The sequence below is a fragment of the Cibotium barometz genome, chromosome 12, assembly GCF_041138505.1.
Source record: "Cibotium barometz isolate CiBa-2024 chromosome 12, ASM4113850v1, whole genome shotgun sequence".
NCBI classification, from domain to species: domain Eukaryota; kingdom Viridiplantae; phylum Streptophyta; class Polypodiopsida; order Cyatheales; family Cibotiaceae; genus Cibotium; species Cibotium barometz.
In genome coordinates, this window is record NC_141057.1 from 35,288,515 (window position 1) to 35,305,064 (window position 16,550).

Consider the following 16,550-nt stretch of genomic DNA (forward strand, 5'->3'; position numbering starts at 1 on the left):
TTTAGTGCATTTTTTGACATATAATTCAGACAAACATCGTTGAAAGATGCTCACGATCAGCAAAAACGTGCAAAAAAAAAATGCATGAAAAAACTTAACATCTACATGTACATTGAAATGATACATCTACACTAAATGGTGGAAGTGTTCGAGTGCACCTAGTTGTAGGGTGTGTGTTTGTTGTGTGTGTTCAATTCAAGTTCTCTCCAAAAGAAAAGAAAAGAAAAGAAATGATGCATCTAATTTCAGTACCCTCTCGGGGGAAAAAAACACACATACGCAACGCTACCACCATAACTACACAGGTTGGGCTTCTCTCTCTGGCTATGGCGGAGGGTTCTCAGGTGAATCGGCGGCAAGGCACTCGCCTTCTTCCCAAGCTAGCCTCTCTCGCGATCCGCCATGCTGATTTCCTCATGTATGTCACCTCTCCCCTACTTTAATCTGACTCCATAATTAGGGTTTTTTTCTGACTTAATCTGCACCTTCACAGTGCTACAAGCTGCATTCTTGGATTGATCGCTTTGCTCCTGCTACCAGCATTGGCCAAGAACACTTACATCTCCGAAAATGCTCTTATACCAGGTACGCCGGCATTTCCTTATGTTTGGTATATGGTTCTCTCTTGCTGTCCTCAGGAAGTTAAGGACTGCGGTGTATAGCGCAAGGATCAGGTCAGCCGGCCTGTGGTATTGCTTGAAGCCTTCTTGCAATCAGATACTCACGCGCATTGGCTAATACATCCCGTTAATGCGGTGATTTAGCTGCAAGCAATGTATCAACACCAGAAGAAGTAAAGGAGCAAGAAGAAATTGAGGGAGTCAAGGGAATGGTTGCAGCCACCGGGGAGAGGCCGTTCCTGTTTTGAAAACGGGAAGCTTCAGCTGTGACCTGTATGGGAACAGCTGACGGGCTGACCATTCCCTGACGCCATTGTCCTCGGGAGATGGATGGGGATGTCAGCAAGAGGGCTCATTCAGAGGGCCATCTAAATGTAATCTGACTCTTGTCAGCACTGGGAATGTATTCCAAGGTCAGCCCAATTATTTTCGACAGATCAGCACTGCAAGAATGGATTCTGAAGTTGCTAACAAGTACCCGTGGATAAATGATATGTTAGAGTAGCTAGCAGGTGCTTTAGTGTTCAAAAGTATGTGAGGATTCATTCAAATGACATCCAAAAGACAACCTTGCAAACGAATCATTGGAGATGCCATATGGCTGGACAAAGTCCCCCAGCATTTTTCTGTCATATGATGTCATGGATGTTTTAAGCCATATGGGGGCATATCCATCATGGTATTTAACGAGTATATTTGTGAGCGCGGTAGACACTCTTGCATTGATTTGGGTAAGAAGTAAAAAATCTACTTGTTGAAAATTTCCTATTTGGATCACATCGTATCTGTTGATGTTGAATAAAAGACCAGGCCAAGGTAGAAGCTATTTTGCTTTTGTAAGAAGCGTCTTCTCTCATGCATAATGCTCCACAAACCTGCAATAGAACACTGGCAATCCCAAGGAACTTCAAAACTTGTTCCCAGCAGCTAGGATTGGCCAACACAACCTAGAGTAGGGTGTTCTGCTGGATATTGGAGAAGCTGAAGTTGTTGATGCCGTTTGCACCCATTCTCAGTCTTGCACATCCACAGGAAGCTTTCACAATCATCTATGATGCTACACTGATCAGCCAGTGTCACTGATTTTCCCACAGCATGCACCATGGCAAGGCACTCTTAACATAGGTAGAAGAATACAACAGCTCAAGTTCACAAAGTAACCTGTTACCATAGGCCATTAGATAGTCAAGCTGCAGCAGCATGGCACCAATCCCCCCAACAACCTGCTGAAATCTGAATTGCAAAGTTTAGGGTTGAGAGAAGTACACAATGAACACTAGATTGGGTCCCAATTCACCCTCTCAAGGCATATTTGCGTGATTACTTAGAAGAAGGGAATGAAGTACAAGATTGACTTCTTTCTGTCCAACAGTATGGACTGAACTGGACCTGTTTGGGACTGTTTTAGGCTGCTCTGTAGAGGTGCGTTTACTGTCTGTATAGCCACCCTGCTGTCTTGCTGCTGGTTGCCTATGGGGCTGTGTTAACTTGCACAGGAAGCACCTCACACATGCATTTACAGTAGATGAGTCACTAGAAGTGTCATGTGCACACCCGTGCCATGGCTAATCTCTAGGAACATCATAATCCCTGATTAGGACATCAATTAGGACAACATCTAGGTCATCATCAGCATTAGAATCAGCATCATCAGTGTCATCATCAGCTTCAGTATCAGCACCATCAACATTATATATTTCCAGAATTACATTTTCTTACCTTGGTCAATGCCCCTAATTAATATGAATAAAGAAAAATATAAATCACGAGCATTATGGAGGAGCATAAGTACCCAGTTGGCAGCCACATCAGCAGTTGGCTGCCAGCAGGGGACTTAGGCAGCCAATTGGCCAAGCATTAGGGAGGTGACAACAGGTTTTGACCAGCCAGGGAATAAGCGCAACATTTAATAGGCTTTTTAGCATTGTACCTTGTGGCTGACAACAGTAGTGTCATATTTCTGACTATACACATGTGGAGGAACACCATGGAAGGATTGAGATCATGGTGTGAGTTCCTAGCATGGTTTGTTACATGTGGAAGGACTCCATGAAAGGATTGAGATCCTGGTCTGAGCTCTTGGCATGATTTGTTACATGTGGAAGGGCTCCATTGAAGGATTGATATCTTGATGTGAGTTCCTGGCATGGCTTAGTACATGTAGAAGGGCTTCATGGTAGGGTAGATACCTTGGTGAGTTCTTGGCATGCTGATGAAGTCTCATGGAAGGGTGGACACCCTGGTGAGCATTCTTTATACTATATGGGCGGTGCCCAAGACTGGTTCTGCACAAGATGAGTAAGTTGGGAGATGGAATCTAGAATACTATGCATAAAGCATTTGTGTGTGTTTTGACATGCATGAATGACTTGTCTTAGCTGCCTGGACAATGCCTGGTATTTCTGCTTGTGATTGTCCATGGGCTCCGGGGACGTCTGGAAACCTGTGGACGCGTGTGTGCACACCTGTTTGGGACTGAGGCGGTGGTCTTATGTGTTTTGTAGGTGGTAAGTGACCCCAAACCCAAGTTACAGTTTATATTTTATTACACCAAGGTTTAGGAGTGCAGGTGTTCACATACACTTAAATTTGGGTGGACAAATTATAAAGTGTTCACATACGCTTAAGTTTGGGTGGACAGTTTATAAAGTGTTCACATTAAGTGGACCAATTTTTAATGAAACTTGGCCATTACTCTCCATCTTGCAATAATAGCTCCACGAATTGCTATTCTAGGAGGGAGAAGCCAAAAGTAGCTAGGCGTCTCCTTTTCCAGCTGTTTTGGAGTGAAACGCCTAGGGTTGGAGGACAGGTGTGAGTTTGGCATGCATAACAACTCTACAAGGCTTGTCGACTCCTTCCAGGGTTGATATATAGCTGATTGCTAGCCTCCATAGCTGCTACAGATGAAAGTGATTCTTCTCTCTCTCCCTCTCTCTCTCTCTCTCTGTGCATGCAGCTACTTCTGGCTCCTGTGCAGGGCTGGTCGACTGCTGTACAACAGATTTCAGGGCTGCATTTGATGCTCCATAGACTTTGGGCTCAAGGCAAACAAGAGGGCAACCCTCTCATCTCTTGGGGTGAGCTGTACAGCACATTTGTGGACTGAAAACAGTGCTGTTCAATCAAATTCAGCAAGGTTCTTCGCGACAAATTCTAAGGCGAATAGAATCTAAACCTCCGCGAAGCCTATGGCTCTAAGGGTGGAACCTTCGGCTGTGAGAGCTAGGGTTTTTCATGGCTGGTTATTCGGGACAACACTACTGCTAGATGGTGTGATCACGTACTAGAGTATGGTTGTGCGTGAGGGACTCTTGGAACACTGAGATTGAGGTCTTAGGCAATTGTTTTATTCGTTTTCATCATATTCTTGATGTATCTGGTGCCAATCTGTGGAGTGTTTACTCTCTGGCACCCGTTCTCTTGTACTGGAACACTTTGTTGGCAATAAAGAAACCTCCGCGCGCGGGGCGGGCGAGGGGGGGGGTGCCTAACTTCAGCCCCTAGTGCTGTGTCTTGTGGAGGTTTCTCATATTGTTGTTTCATTGGTTACAAGCATGATTATGTATTGTGACATGCTTATGTATTATGCCATGATGTTATGTATGGGATAAGATTTTTTGAGTACACGCTTCCGTATTTGTGACAGTGGTATCAGAGCCTTGGTTCTCTAGTCTGTGGTAAATCCTAATGTTGAGGGTAGCAGATAGAGCGTTTTGAGCACAGAAGATTATTGTGTTGGCAGAAATTTGTGGTCAGCAAGCATGGCTGAACATGTGAGTGATGATGAGCATGTGATGAATACACCCGACAGACAGATGCAAGATGAGGTGCCCAGGATGTACATAACACACCACTTGCCACACCACTTACGGATGTATTATCTGAGTTGGAAACTCTGAGACACTAGGTTAGGCGATATCGTGATGAGACTGCAACATTGCGAGCCATATAGGCAAATCCCAATGTAGAGGGGGTTTTGCAGTCTAAGAGAAAGAGCAATACAGATGGCGAGGTCTTCAAGGCCATAGCTGCATAGTCAGGATATCCGAATCCCAAGGAATTGGCCAAGTCTTACTTGTAGGAAAAAGGAGAGATGAAGAAGGATGTGTCTCATCATGCCACTCATGCAAACTCTAAGGAGTCTGATGATGCCTCCTTTCATTCTTGTCATGCCTCTCAAAAACAAGAATACTCCAAGCATGAAGGCTCTTCTCATTCCCGGAGTAAGAGACAGATTTGATTCCCCTGACAAGTCACGCAGCAGGAAGAAGACTTGAGAATTCAAATCGGGAGATAAGGACATTAAGTTTGAAAATTTCCATGGAAAGATGGATACTATGAAGGCTCTTTCATTTGTCAGTCAATTTGAGATAGCCTTTTGTGATGGAAACTTCACAGAGAAGTAAGCTGCGACATGTGGGCATTCACTTGAAAGATACGGCCAGTGATATTGGTGGATGGCACTGCGGCTCTTTCATGGACTGACTTTAAGAAGTAGTTTTATGCACAGTTTTTGCCACCAAACTTTGTTAAGAATGTGAAGAAGGAATGGGATTGGCTTAAGCAAGAAGAGGGAGAGTTAGGAAGAGGGAGAGTCTGTGCAGACTTATGTGGCCAAATTTTGGAAGGTGCTATTGAAGGTAACTCCCTTCATGTTTCTTGACGAAGAAGAGAAGAAAAGAAAGTTTGAGGTTGGTTTACAGTCAGTTATACAGGACAGCATTGAGGTGTACCTGAATGAGACAATGCAAAAGCTCATTCATTCGGCTACTGTGGCGGAACGGTTGCATGTTTTGCCCAAAAACAGGCCATTTTCAGATCCATATAAAGGCAAGAAGAGGGCTGGTTATGACCAGAAAAAGGAGAGAGCTCCATATAAAAGTGACCAAAAAGGCTCCTCAAACACAAAGGAAGGTTCGTTTAAGAAGTCAGGGAAGAAGAGAAGAAAAGAAAGTTTGAAGCTGGCTTACAATCTGTAATACAAGACAGCCTTGAGGTGTACCCGAATGAGACACTGCAAAAGCTCATTCATTCGGCTACTGTGGCGGAAGGGTTGCATGTTTTGCCCAAAAACAGGCCATTTTCAGATCCATGTAAAGGCAAGAAGAGGGCTGGTTATGACGAGAAAAAGGAGGGACAACCCCATAAAAGTGACCAAAAAGGTTTCTCAAACACAAAGGAAGGCTCGTTTAAGAACCCGGGGAGTAGATTCTTTGATCATGGGCTGTCCAAACAGCAGAGGCTTGATTACATACGAGATGGAAAATGTTTTGGATGCGGCAATAAGGACCACTTGTACCCTAAGTGTCCAAAGAATCCCAAGAATGCAGGGGACAAGGCAGAGAAGCCTAATGTGAATGTGATTTCCGATGTGCAAGTCAGCCTGTTGAGAGCAGAACCATATGCAAGGCTTGGGGGCAACTGAAGGATCAGCCCACTCTTTTCCTTTTTGATGATGCATCCACAGATAACTTCATCTTTGAGGAGATGGCTGTAGCTATTGGATTAAATGTATCAGATTATGGTATGCAAATGAATGCTGATGCCGCTTTTGCTGGTAAAGGGGTGAATGTAACTCCTATCATTGGGAAACTTCTGGTAAAGGGGTGAATGTAACTCCTATCATTTTAGTTCAAGAGTGGTGCTATCCGCACAATTTTGCAGGTATTGGCTGTGATCCGCCAATGGCAGATCGCTATGCTCGGAAGAAAGGTTGTCATCTCGATATACTAATGCAAATGTAAGTTCAAGTTTTGTCTGCGGCACTGGTATAAGCACTAGTACAAGAGACTTTCATCATGGAGTACATGAGAATATGAAGCATTTGGGGCACGTCATCCTCTAGTAGAGGGTACACCTCTCTCAAGTATTTGGAGCATGGGTTTACTGAGTATGGCTGAGAGGTCTCCTTTTGTCATGGTACATGAGAAGGTGGTGTGATCGAGGTGGAGCATGTCGTGGATCTGGAGCTGATGGGAGGATCATGGTTGGTGTCTCGTGGGTTGGGGACGTCGGGTATGTTGAAAAGCGCGCAAGTCCATTCCGAAGTGACTCCTTGTGCTTACGAAGCTCTCCAAAGACTATGGCCTAGTGAGCTCTATGTTCTTGGAGAATATCATTATGTCATCAAAGAAAACACCTCTGAATTTTTGATGCTCGTGAAAAATGGAATCCATTGTACGATTGAAGGTAGCTAGGGCATTTGTGAGACCGAATGGCATCACTAAATATTCAGAGAGTCCAAAATCTGTGCAGAATGCCGTTTTGTGTACATCGTGGGGAACCACACGTACTTGGTGATACCCACTCTTCAGCTGAATACAGCTAAGCAAGCCGATTTATCCAATTTATTAAGCACGCAGAAGTATTAATTAGGCTGTGTAAGACAACCTGGATAGAATCCTCCTCTTTGCCAGTATTAGTAACATGCATACGGCCCTTGTGCATAGAAGTGATCCTGTTTCTATCCCCCTCTTTGCCGGCATTAGTAACATGCATACGGCCCTTGTGCATAGAAGTGATCCTATTTGTCTTGTATTCCTTTTGGGGCTCTAGGCGATGATGCCACAGCTTTCCAAGCAACACATCACATCCATTGAAGGGTGCAACCAAAAAGTGCTTGTGATACAGATACCCCTATACATGCACACAACTTTCCAATAATCGGAGTCACTTGCACCTCCTTGCTCATAAAGCAACCTCTACTTCAATTTGAGGTCCCATGTCCCTCACCTCAATGCCCAAGGTTGCGTGGAGATGAAATTATGCATTGGCATAAATCATCAAATGGAGCAAGCTGATCCTTGATTTGTTCCCAAGCTTTGCATACAATTCTCTCTTTACCTTTATGCTTTGTATTCCCCTGCACATCTGGAACTGCATGTACATACACTTTGTGCCTTCTTGTCATCCTTCTTGCGTTGTGGGCACTCTCTAAACTTGTGCCTCCACTCTTGGCCTCTTTTGAGTCCCTTTTAGGTGGTTGCTGCTGGATCATGAAATGGAGGGAAGTAGTGCACAAAGAGGAGGATTAACTAGATTAACACAATATGATTAACAAGGTAAAGAAACCCTAATCTACTCAACATACAGGAGAGCTTTGAGGGCTACACTTGGCTAAACTTGAATGAATTAATTAAAATTACAAGGTTGTTATATAGCCTTTTGCTAGTACACGATATGCATGCACGGAACGAGTGTCACCTACAAAGTTGCCAGTGTCCATTGAGGTGGCACGTTATGTTCACACCCATTACAAGTGTCCACCCTCTTAACAAGAGGTGTTAACATGCACCCACACAAATACACTTTCCCTTTGCTATTTCTCTTACAAACCCTCCCTCAAAGGGAAAGGGATAGAAAGGAAGTGAACATGTAAAGTTTGAGCAGAAGTTTGTATGGCAGCTGGAATTGGATCCTCTTGCCATGCAAGTGTGAGGACATGAGTTGCCACTGGAACCACAAACAAAATCCCTCCCTCGACCTCTAACTGAAAGGTAAGGGGTGGTTGATGTGTTCTCTCCATGAACCATGGGTCTGCAGAGGATGTGATAGCCAAGATAACTTCCATTGACTGGAGTCACTAACATTGATATTGGCACATATTGATGGCAGTCTTTATTTAACTCACAAAAATATAAAATACTCTTCTCTGAGATGCATTAAGACCAAGATGCACAAGATAATTAGGATCCCCTTCTTGAGTGAAAACATGCCCAATACTGAAAATTGGATGCCAAGATGTCGATGACCATATGCTTGGAACACATCAGTAGTAGAACAAGAGTAGAATAAGACTTTGACGATGTACCTTGAGGTCAAGGTGGAAAGGTACGTAGTGTACGGCACACTATCAGTACGTACGGAACGTACTTCTGTGTGGAACAAATTTTAAGGTACGTAAACAGTACGTACCATTTGTAAACAGTCCTAGAAACCTGAATATTTTGTAGACATAGCAACCAAAATACTTAAAATAAAGACTGAACCTCATTACTTAAAGTTTAAATCAGTTACCAAGCCCATTACACAATACCTCATGTCAACAGTCATAGTGATATAAGCAAGAACCATGAAAGTCATAGATGATAAAAGAGAGTACAAATATCATGTCTACAGCACATGTCTTGGTCCACAAGTGCAAAAAGCAAAACAATGAAACACTACAGTTGTCTAGACTCTAGACGCAAGAGTCTCAAATCTCATCATCAGATGAAGATGATGAGTCTTCTGAAGAGAGCATGCCTCCATCATTGATACCATTGCCCTCTTCATCGAACTCTGGCTCAGCAACAACAAGCTCCAGTGCATCCTCGTCATGTGCCTCGGGAATCTGAGAGTGAATGAGTTGGACAGCCTCATTTGCACGCCTCTGCTGGGTGCGACGAACTGGAAGCTTTCCCCTGCGAATGCTCTCTCGTCTCGCAGAGCCTGGATCTGGAGCTGCCTGGCGAAGAGGAATGCTGAGAGATCGTGCACGTGAGCGGGTCACACAACGATCCACACTCTCAAGCTCTCTATTTAAAGCTCTCAAAATCTCATCTTGCTCATCTCTAATCTGCCGATCCACAAGCTCCGGGCTGAGTTCATCTACCAATTTGAGTAGTGTTGGATCAACTTGTTTAAACATGCCACAAATTGCATATTGGATATTCATTGAACTAGAAAAAAATTTCTACTTCTAAGTTCTTCTTGAGTCCAATTTATACCTGCTTCGGTGACCCCAAAGCATGGTAGCTTTGCACGAGCCTCATGTTAGCTTTGCAGTACACCAACTTCTCTAATTGAGAAGTACTAAGGCGATTCCGAATCTTGGTGTGTATAAGAGTATGAGCTCCAGTTCCGCTCACATGCTCCAGCTGAGCAATCCTGTGCAAAAATGAGTGCAATGCGAGCAAATTTGTAAATCTTTTAATGCTAAAACATCAAGCTTCACTTCCGAAGACTATTCTTTAGAGATTAATTACAAGTTACCTGAGATAGAACACGAAGAGCAAAGCATGAAAGGTTTGGAAGACCAACCCTTCCATAAGAGTGCCACCATGTCAAAGGGAATTTCATGGCTTCCTTCCTCAATGACACAGGTCTCGCAAATGAAGCGCCAATACCACTCATGTACGTGGTGAACTCTCTATCGATCTGAAGTTGCTCCTCCTCTGAGAACATCCTTCCAACATACTCTGACTGCTTCATGCTCAAAGCAGTATTATTCCATAGCTCTGGCGACCTGTAGAGAGGATGGAGCATGGCAGCCATCGCATGGATGGGACGGCTCATGAATGTCCACCGTTTGTCTACAATGTCCAAGATCTCACCTCGGCTGAAAATGAGAGATTGAAAATACATGTCTTAGGTTATAGTGTACACATGTCAGTCCTGACATGTCATGAGAATCGAGAATCGAGAAGTCATAAAAATCAAAGAAAGAGGAAGAAATTAGAACTATTGCTTACCGTTGAGCAGTCATCATGGAGCACTGAGCAACATGGTCTTTCATTTGCATAAACAAATGAAAGACCAGCCCCAAAGTTGAGCCCTCCATGTCTGTAAGTCGGAGAAGGACATACACGGGCTTAAGTGCAACTGAAAGGCTATGAACTTGCTGCCAAAAATCATCATCCAGGATCCGCCTCTGCAAGTATTTTGTATGCTCATCCTCTGAATGATGCATCTGTCGCCACCTTGGATCCACAACTGTTGATGATAGTGAATCTCTTATCTTGTAGAGCCTATCCAAGACCAAGAATATGTAGGCAAACTTGGTCTTGGAGGGTCTCACCATATCCAAAGGGCTATGGCTCCGAAAGATGGCAAGAGCGTGATGCTTCTTGCGGAAGAAGGTGGTGATCTTTACAGCATCTGCAACAATGGGCTGCACCCAAACAAGCTTCCCAATGTCTTCCATAAGTAAATCAAGACAATGGGCAGCACATGGAGTCCACACTATATGTGGAAACTCTGCCTCGACCATTTGACCCATTGCCTTGCAGTTAGAGGCGTTGTCGGTCACCACTTGCACAACATTGTCCTCCCCAACCTCAAGGATAGCCTATCGAATGTGGCCATAAATGAACTCCCCTGTGATCCTGTCTCCTGCTCTCCCTGCATCCACGGCACGCAAGAAATAGGTGCCCAAGCAAGATGACACAAGGATATTGATTATGTGCGAATGTCTGCCCACCCATATGAAATAATAGTGCATCCAAACTCGTGCCAACCTGCTTTCACAGGAGTGAGCGCCTTGTCTATCAAGGCCTTCTGCTCATCCAACATGGATGTACACATCTTCGTATACTCAAGACCTGTCCACGTCTCAGTAGGCCCTACTTGCGCAATTGCTTTCACCATTCTTTTCCATTGGTCTGTCCTTAACACATTGAAGGATATATTACACTCAATAAGAGTACGACAAATCTCCATTTCTGCCACCCTTTGCCGCTCCTTTACCCAAGCTTGTGATGAGATACAAGAACGCAGAGTGGATTGCATCATATGGATGAAACTGAAAGTGAACTTGCCACTTATGTAGCCAAGTGTCCACGATCTCCTTGGTGCGCTGCCTTTGCTCGCCCCCGAACGGTTCCGGAGTAATATTGGGGCCTAAAGCTGAAGCCAAGGTATCCATACCCGAGAAAGTAGAGAGGGTAGTGGTCAATAGAGCGATGGAGTTCTGCAAAGCTTGCATCTGGGCTGCGATTTGTGCCTGACGTTCCGTCGAAGAAGCTTCGAGAGCTACTTTGAACTCTTGGAAATCTGATTTTGACACAAAATCGTCTAAAAGATCGACATCGGTACCTTCCGTAGCCGGCAAGCCTTCGCGTTCCACAAGGAGCTCCAACTCTGATTCTTGGGTCGACATCGTGAAGAGGGTACGTGGAGAGAAAATTCGATCTTTGCACAATGAAAGTGCGAGCGAACTTGAGAGCTTGAGAGCTTGAAAACTTGAGAGATGTGTGGCAAGAAGCCCACTTGAGGGGGTTTATAAAGGTCCAAAAATGAAAAAGCCCCCAAAAGCTATGCTTGGCTTTGTCTTTGCTTTTGTGTTTTTTTTTTCTTGAATAAATATAAATATAAATATATATATGGATATATATATTCTATTTTCTTAAAAAAAAATAAAACACCTTGGAAATCTTGGAGGAGTGTTTAAACCTTAAAAAAAATTTAAAACTTCAAAAAAAACGAAAGCTCTAAAAAAAAACGTGGCTTTCCTTGTTTTTTTTTCCCCCTCCTGGATTAGCCCGTCGGCGTGTTGGCTGCCGTCGCGGGAACTGCCTGTGCGAGTCATCCTGCCGGTGCCACCCTGCCTGCCGTCGGCTGCTGCCAATAGCTGCGCTTCACGCCAGCCTGCGCCTACCACCACCCGAGTATGCCTGGCCACAAGGCCACGTGGCCTGGGCTGGCTACGCAGGCCTGGTCTGGGCGCTGCCTGGCTAGCTACGCAGGCCTGGTCTGGGCGCTGCCTGGGCTGGTTGCGCAAGCCGCCTGGCTGCCTACACGGCCTAGGCCGCCTGGTTACGCACCTGCCTGCTTGCAACGCACCTGCCCGCCTGCCACGTCAACAAAACTCGGCCAGCAAACGCACTCGCCAGCGAGTATGCGATCCAGCACTTCTCTCGCTCTCTCTCTCTCTCGTGCGCCAGCAAACCCACTCGCCAGCGAGTATGCGATCCAGCACTTCTCTCGCTCTCTCTCTCTCTCGTGCGCCAAAAAGCAATGAAAAGCAAACATGCTTTTTTCTGTTTTTCTCTCACGCGACTGCACAAACAAGACTCCTCTTCCTTGCAAAGCAATCAACCCTTCCTAACTACCATCTCCCCCATCAACATGGGTTTCTTTGATGAAGGAAAACACATACTATTCTGAAATCTACAGTATGCACAGAAAAAACAGCAAGTTTTTTAACACATACCGTTCTTCGACCTCTTCTTCTCTACCCACCCACTTGCTCGTTCACGAGGTATGCTCTGATACCATTGTCAAATCCCCACGGATCTCCTTGTGATCGATCTCGGTTCGAAACTCGAATCCTGCAAACAAACGTTCGAACAAACAACAAGGGGGTGCAAGCTTGACTCACCTCCCAACCATGACAGCCGTGGGCAAGCCCACAGTCTTGGCTGTCCCCACCGAGCCACGAGCTGAGCTAACTAGGATGACATACCGACCAATCTCCTCCTCGCGACGTCCCATACAGCCACGAAGCTGCCCTCGCGGGCCTCGAGATTGTTGCTGGCCTCGGCTGCGTAAAGCAGGTGCACGTCTGCACTAGATCCAGGCTCCAAGACCATAGAGCTCTCACAAACTCGCGAGACTCTCTATATCCCAATAACTAACCTTGGCCACCCTTTTATAGGCTTTTGGTTGGTCATCGGGCGTCCACACTTGGGCGCCCGCCCGTCCATACTTGGGTGCCCGCCCGTTAGTATATCCCTAACTCAGCTCGTCAATCAGCCTGCCTAGTTCCAAGCTTCCCCAAGCCTCGAAACTAGTCTTGCGTGCATGTAGCACACGGTAGATACACACTGTGCACATGACACCTACAGCCATCAAAAGGCTGGTAGACCTGTTGGCAGCCCCTGGCCTGCCCCTAGGGCTGTCCTACAGCCCTCATGGCCTACCCATGGCTGGTGGGTACAGCCAGGACCTTCTTGGTCCTCATGGGGGTGATTTTACACTGTCCCCATGCCCACAGCCCTATCGGCTGGCCCCTTTCCTATAAGCAAACCCTAACTTGTCTACACAACGATCTGGCATCCAATACCATACCAGATACACAGAATCACTGACATCATTCCAGAGGGAGACTCACATTGTGGACTGGCACTGTTTCATGTGCAGGACAATGTAGACCTGACCTTGGACTCATGTGTAGGACAATGCACACCTGACCTCGGACGACTGGGATGGAACCCTGGCTGATTTGATGTGAGTAAGTGTCATGGGTCCCCTGCTCGGGTCATCCCCAAAAAAGATTTGTAATAAGTGTGTATGTGTTTGTACCGCCTTGTGTTATAAAAGGCTTCGGTACTTCAATTTATGACTTTTAAAGGTTGTCTCAAGTCACTCCACCATCACTCCAAAGGGGGGTGTGTTGGGTATTTCGAAGTCTCTGTGTGTACCCATCGCATACGTGTACCCTTGTTTGTGTACCCACTTGTAACATGTTACCAAACAAAAGCATTGGAGTAGAGTTTTTGCGTTGGTCACAAATTGGAGCTGCTACATCGACAAAAACTTCAGATTTCTTCTACTCAGCTCTCAATTTGTGCGATTTTGGGTTCTCTGCCTTGGTCTCGGAGCCTAAAATGATGCTCTCGGTGTTGATTGCCCGGCAACGCCATCGGATTAAGATTCATTGCTGATATTTGTGTGAGGTGGGGATCTAATCTCCCATAAAAATCTATGTTTTGATGTAAGTGTCATGGGTCCTCTGCTCGGGTTATCCCCCAAAAAAGATTTGTAACAAGTGCATGTTTGTGTTTGTAACCGCCTTGTGTTATAAAAGGCTTTGGTACTTCAATTTATCCCTATTTAGGTCTAGGGCGGGTTGACTTTCCGAGAGACTGATGTAAATGAAAGTCATGAGTGGTCAAGCTCTTTTGGCACCTGCGCCCTAGACCTTTGGTTCTCTGATTCTCAATGTGTCCATGCGTGTTAAGCCTTTGAGCCATGCTTGTTGAGCCTCTGAGCCTTTTGTGCCAAGCACACTAGCCTCTGAACCACGCTTACTAGCCTCTGAGTCTATAGCAGGGAACATGTCTTAGATGGAGCATTAGAGTGCACTGTTGAGCCCAAATCACTGTGACTTTTGAAGGTTGTCTCAAGTCACTTCACCATCGCTTCAAAGGGGGGTGTGTTGGGTATTTCGGAGTCTCTGTGTGTACCCATCGTGTACGTGAACCCGTGTTTGTGTACCCACTTGTAACATGTTACCAAACAAAAGCGTTGGAGTAGAGTTTTTGCGTTGGTCACAAATTGGAGCTGCTACATTGACAAAAACTTCGGATTTCTTAGCTCTCAATTTGTGCGATTCCGGGTTCTCTGCCTTGGCCTCGGAGCCTAAAATAATGCTCTCGGTGTTGATTGCTTGGCAATGCTGTTGGATGAAGATTCATCACTGATATTTGTTTGAGGTGGGGATATAATCTCCCATAAAAATCTATGTTTTGATGTGAGTAAGTGTCATGGGTTGTCTGCTCGGGTCATCCCCCAAAAAAGATTTGTAATAAGTGTATGTCTGTGTTTGTAATGCCTTGTGTTATAAAAGGCTTTGGTACTTCAATTTATCCCTATTTAGGTCTAGGGGGGGTTGACTTTCTGAGAGATGGATGTAAATGAAAGTCATGAGTGGTCAAGCTCTTTTGGCACCTGCTCCCTAATTCTCTAATTCTCTGTGTGTCCATGCGTGTTAAGCCTTTGAGCCATGCTTGTTGAGCCTCTGAGCCTTTTGTGCCAAGCTCACTAGCCTATGAACCATGCTTACTAGCCTCTGAGTATGTAGCAGGGAACATGTCTTAGATGGAGCATTAGAGTGCACTGTTGAGCCCAAATCACTGCGACTTTTGAAGGTTGTCTCAAGTCACTCAACCATCGCTCCAAAGGGGGGTTTGTTGGGTATTTCAGAGTCTGTGTACCCATCGTGTACGTGTACCCCTGTTTGTGTACCCACTTGTGTTTGTGTGTGAACTGTTAGAAGTCATCTCCTGTCTAGTTTTATACACCAGGGCCTTTGTTGTGGGTGTGCCCGCCCTTATGAGGTGTTTTCCCATTTTTCCCCACTCTCCGCATTTTTCCCCTATTTTTTCCCATTTTTCTGAGGCTTGGGAGGGCTGCCAGAGGGTGCCAAGAGCAGTACAGTGCTGGCCGACTGGATGTTTATCAGTCGTGGGCACTCTTGCTGCTGGCCGACTGGTTTTGATCAGTTTTGGGCACCAGATTGCGTGGACCTTTTTATCAGTCGTGGGCTTTTTCTTATGCTGGCCGACTGCCCTCTAGGGGAGTATATATAGGTCCTGAGCCCCCATACCTCATTTGTATCATTATTCGGGATCTTCTTGTGTATATCAGAGCAGAGTTACACGCCTACATCTCTCTCTCTCTTGTGCTGTTTTTCTGCCTGCGTTTTTGCTTTTGCTCTTGTGTTCCCAGATCTGGTCATCATCTCCGCTGCATATTCTGACATGGTATCAGAGCCTAGGCTCTAGATAGGTCTTGGGATTTGTGTGAGCAAGAGGGGGCTGTTTTGTGGCTGATTGGTGGACTGTTTTGGACTGTTCGGGAAGAGGAGAAGCAAGAGGAAGGCGGGCTGATTTGCTGGACATCCACTTGCAGGTATCAGTTCTTCTTTGTTCCCACCCACCCACCCTTTTCAGAGTACATCCCCGCTATGGCAGATCTGTTTGAGATGGCCGAGAGACATGTGAAGATCCCGACTCTCCCCACGTTCCCGGTGGACCGTCAGTTGGACGGGAGCAACTACGACATATGGAAGGTGATGATGGAATCCGTTCTGGAGTCCTACGATCTCGCCGATTTTGTCGTTGTTGGTGTTCCACGGCCGGAAGTAGAGGAAGGGGAGTTACCGTCAACCCGAAAGGACCGGGAGGCCCAGACACAGATGTGGGATCGTGTCAACGCCAGGGTCCGTTCGTTTATTTTCCTCAACTGCACACCGCAGGCAATCAATCATGTCAAGCACATGACGCTGGCCAGAGGTATATGGCAGCATTTGGCCTCACTTTACAACAGGGTATCGCCCATGAAGAGGATTTCCTTGGAAGTACAGATGCGGGTTATGAGCCCTGCAAAGTCGTCGACGATGCGGGAGCATATTAACAAGCTGCAGGCTCTTCAGCAGGAAGTTCTTCAGGCTGGGAAGGAGATATCGTCAGAGGACATGGCCATAACGTTGCTGTCACATTTGCC

General features: G+C 45.7%; 3 protein-coding genes across 5 annotated transcripts in view; 1 reads left to right on the forward strand and 2 right to left on the reverse strand.

Annotated features, from left to right (window-relative positions):
* The first annotated feature begins 208 nt into the window (after window positions 1-208).
* Window positions 209-16,550, forward strand: part of LOC147633347 (GPI transamidase component family protein / Gaa1-like family protein) — a 50,809-nt gene continuing 34,467 nt past the window's right edge. For all 3 annotated transcript variants that reach the window (XM_086806410.1, XM_086806411.1, XM_086806409.1), the window contains exons 1-2: window positions 209-418; window positions 494-585. In XM_086806410.1, the coding sequence (XP_086662536.1) occupies window positions 231-418; window positions 494-585 (280 nt within the window). In that variant the 5' untranslated portion in view covers window positions 209-230. The remainder of the gene's footprint in view (window positions 419-493; window positions 586-16,550) is intronic.
* On the reverse strand, window positions 8,600-9,279 carry LOC147633348 (uncharacterized). Its single transcript, XM_086806413.1, has one exon. It carries the CDS (start codon window positions 9,277-9,279, stop codon window positions 8,818-8,820), a length of 462 nt encoding a protein of 153 aa, XP_086662539.1. The 3' UTR covers window positions 8,600-8,817.
* On the reverse strand, window positions 8,661-10,602 carry LOC147633349 (uncharacterized). Its single transcript, XM_086806412.1, has 2 exons — window positions 10,076-10,602; window positions 8,661-9,942 (listed from the first exon to the last, which is right to left on the reverse strand). The coding sequence occupies exons 1-2, from the start codon at window positions 10,600-10,602 to the stop codon at window positions 9,582-9,584; spliced, it is 888 nt and encodes a 295-aa protein (XP_086662538.1). The 3' UTR covers window positions 8,661-9,581.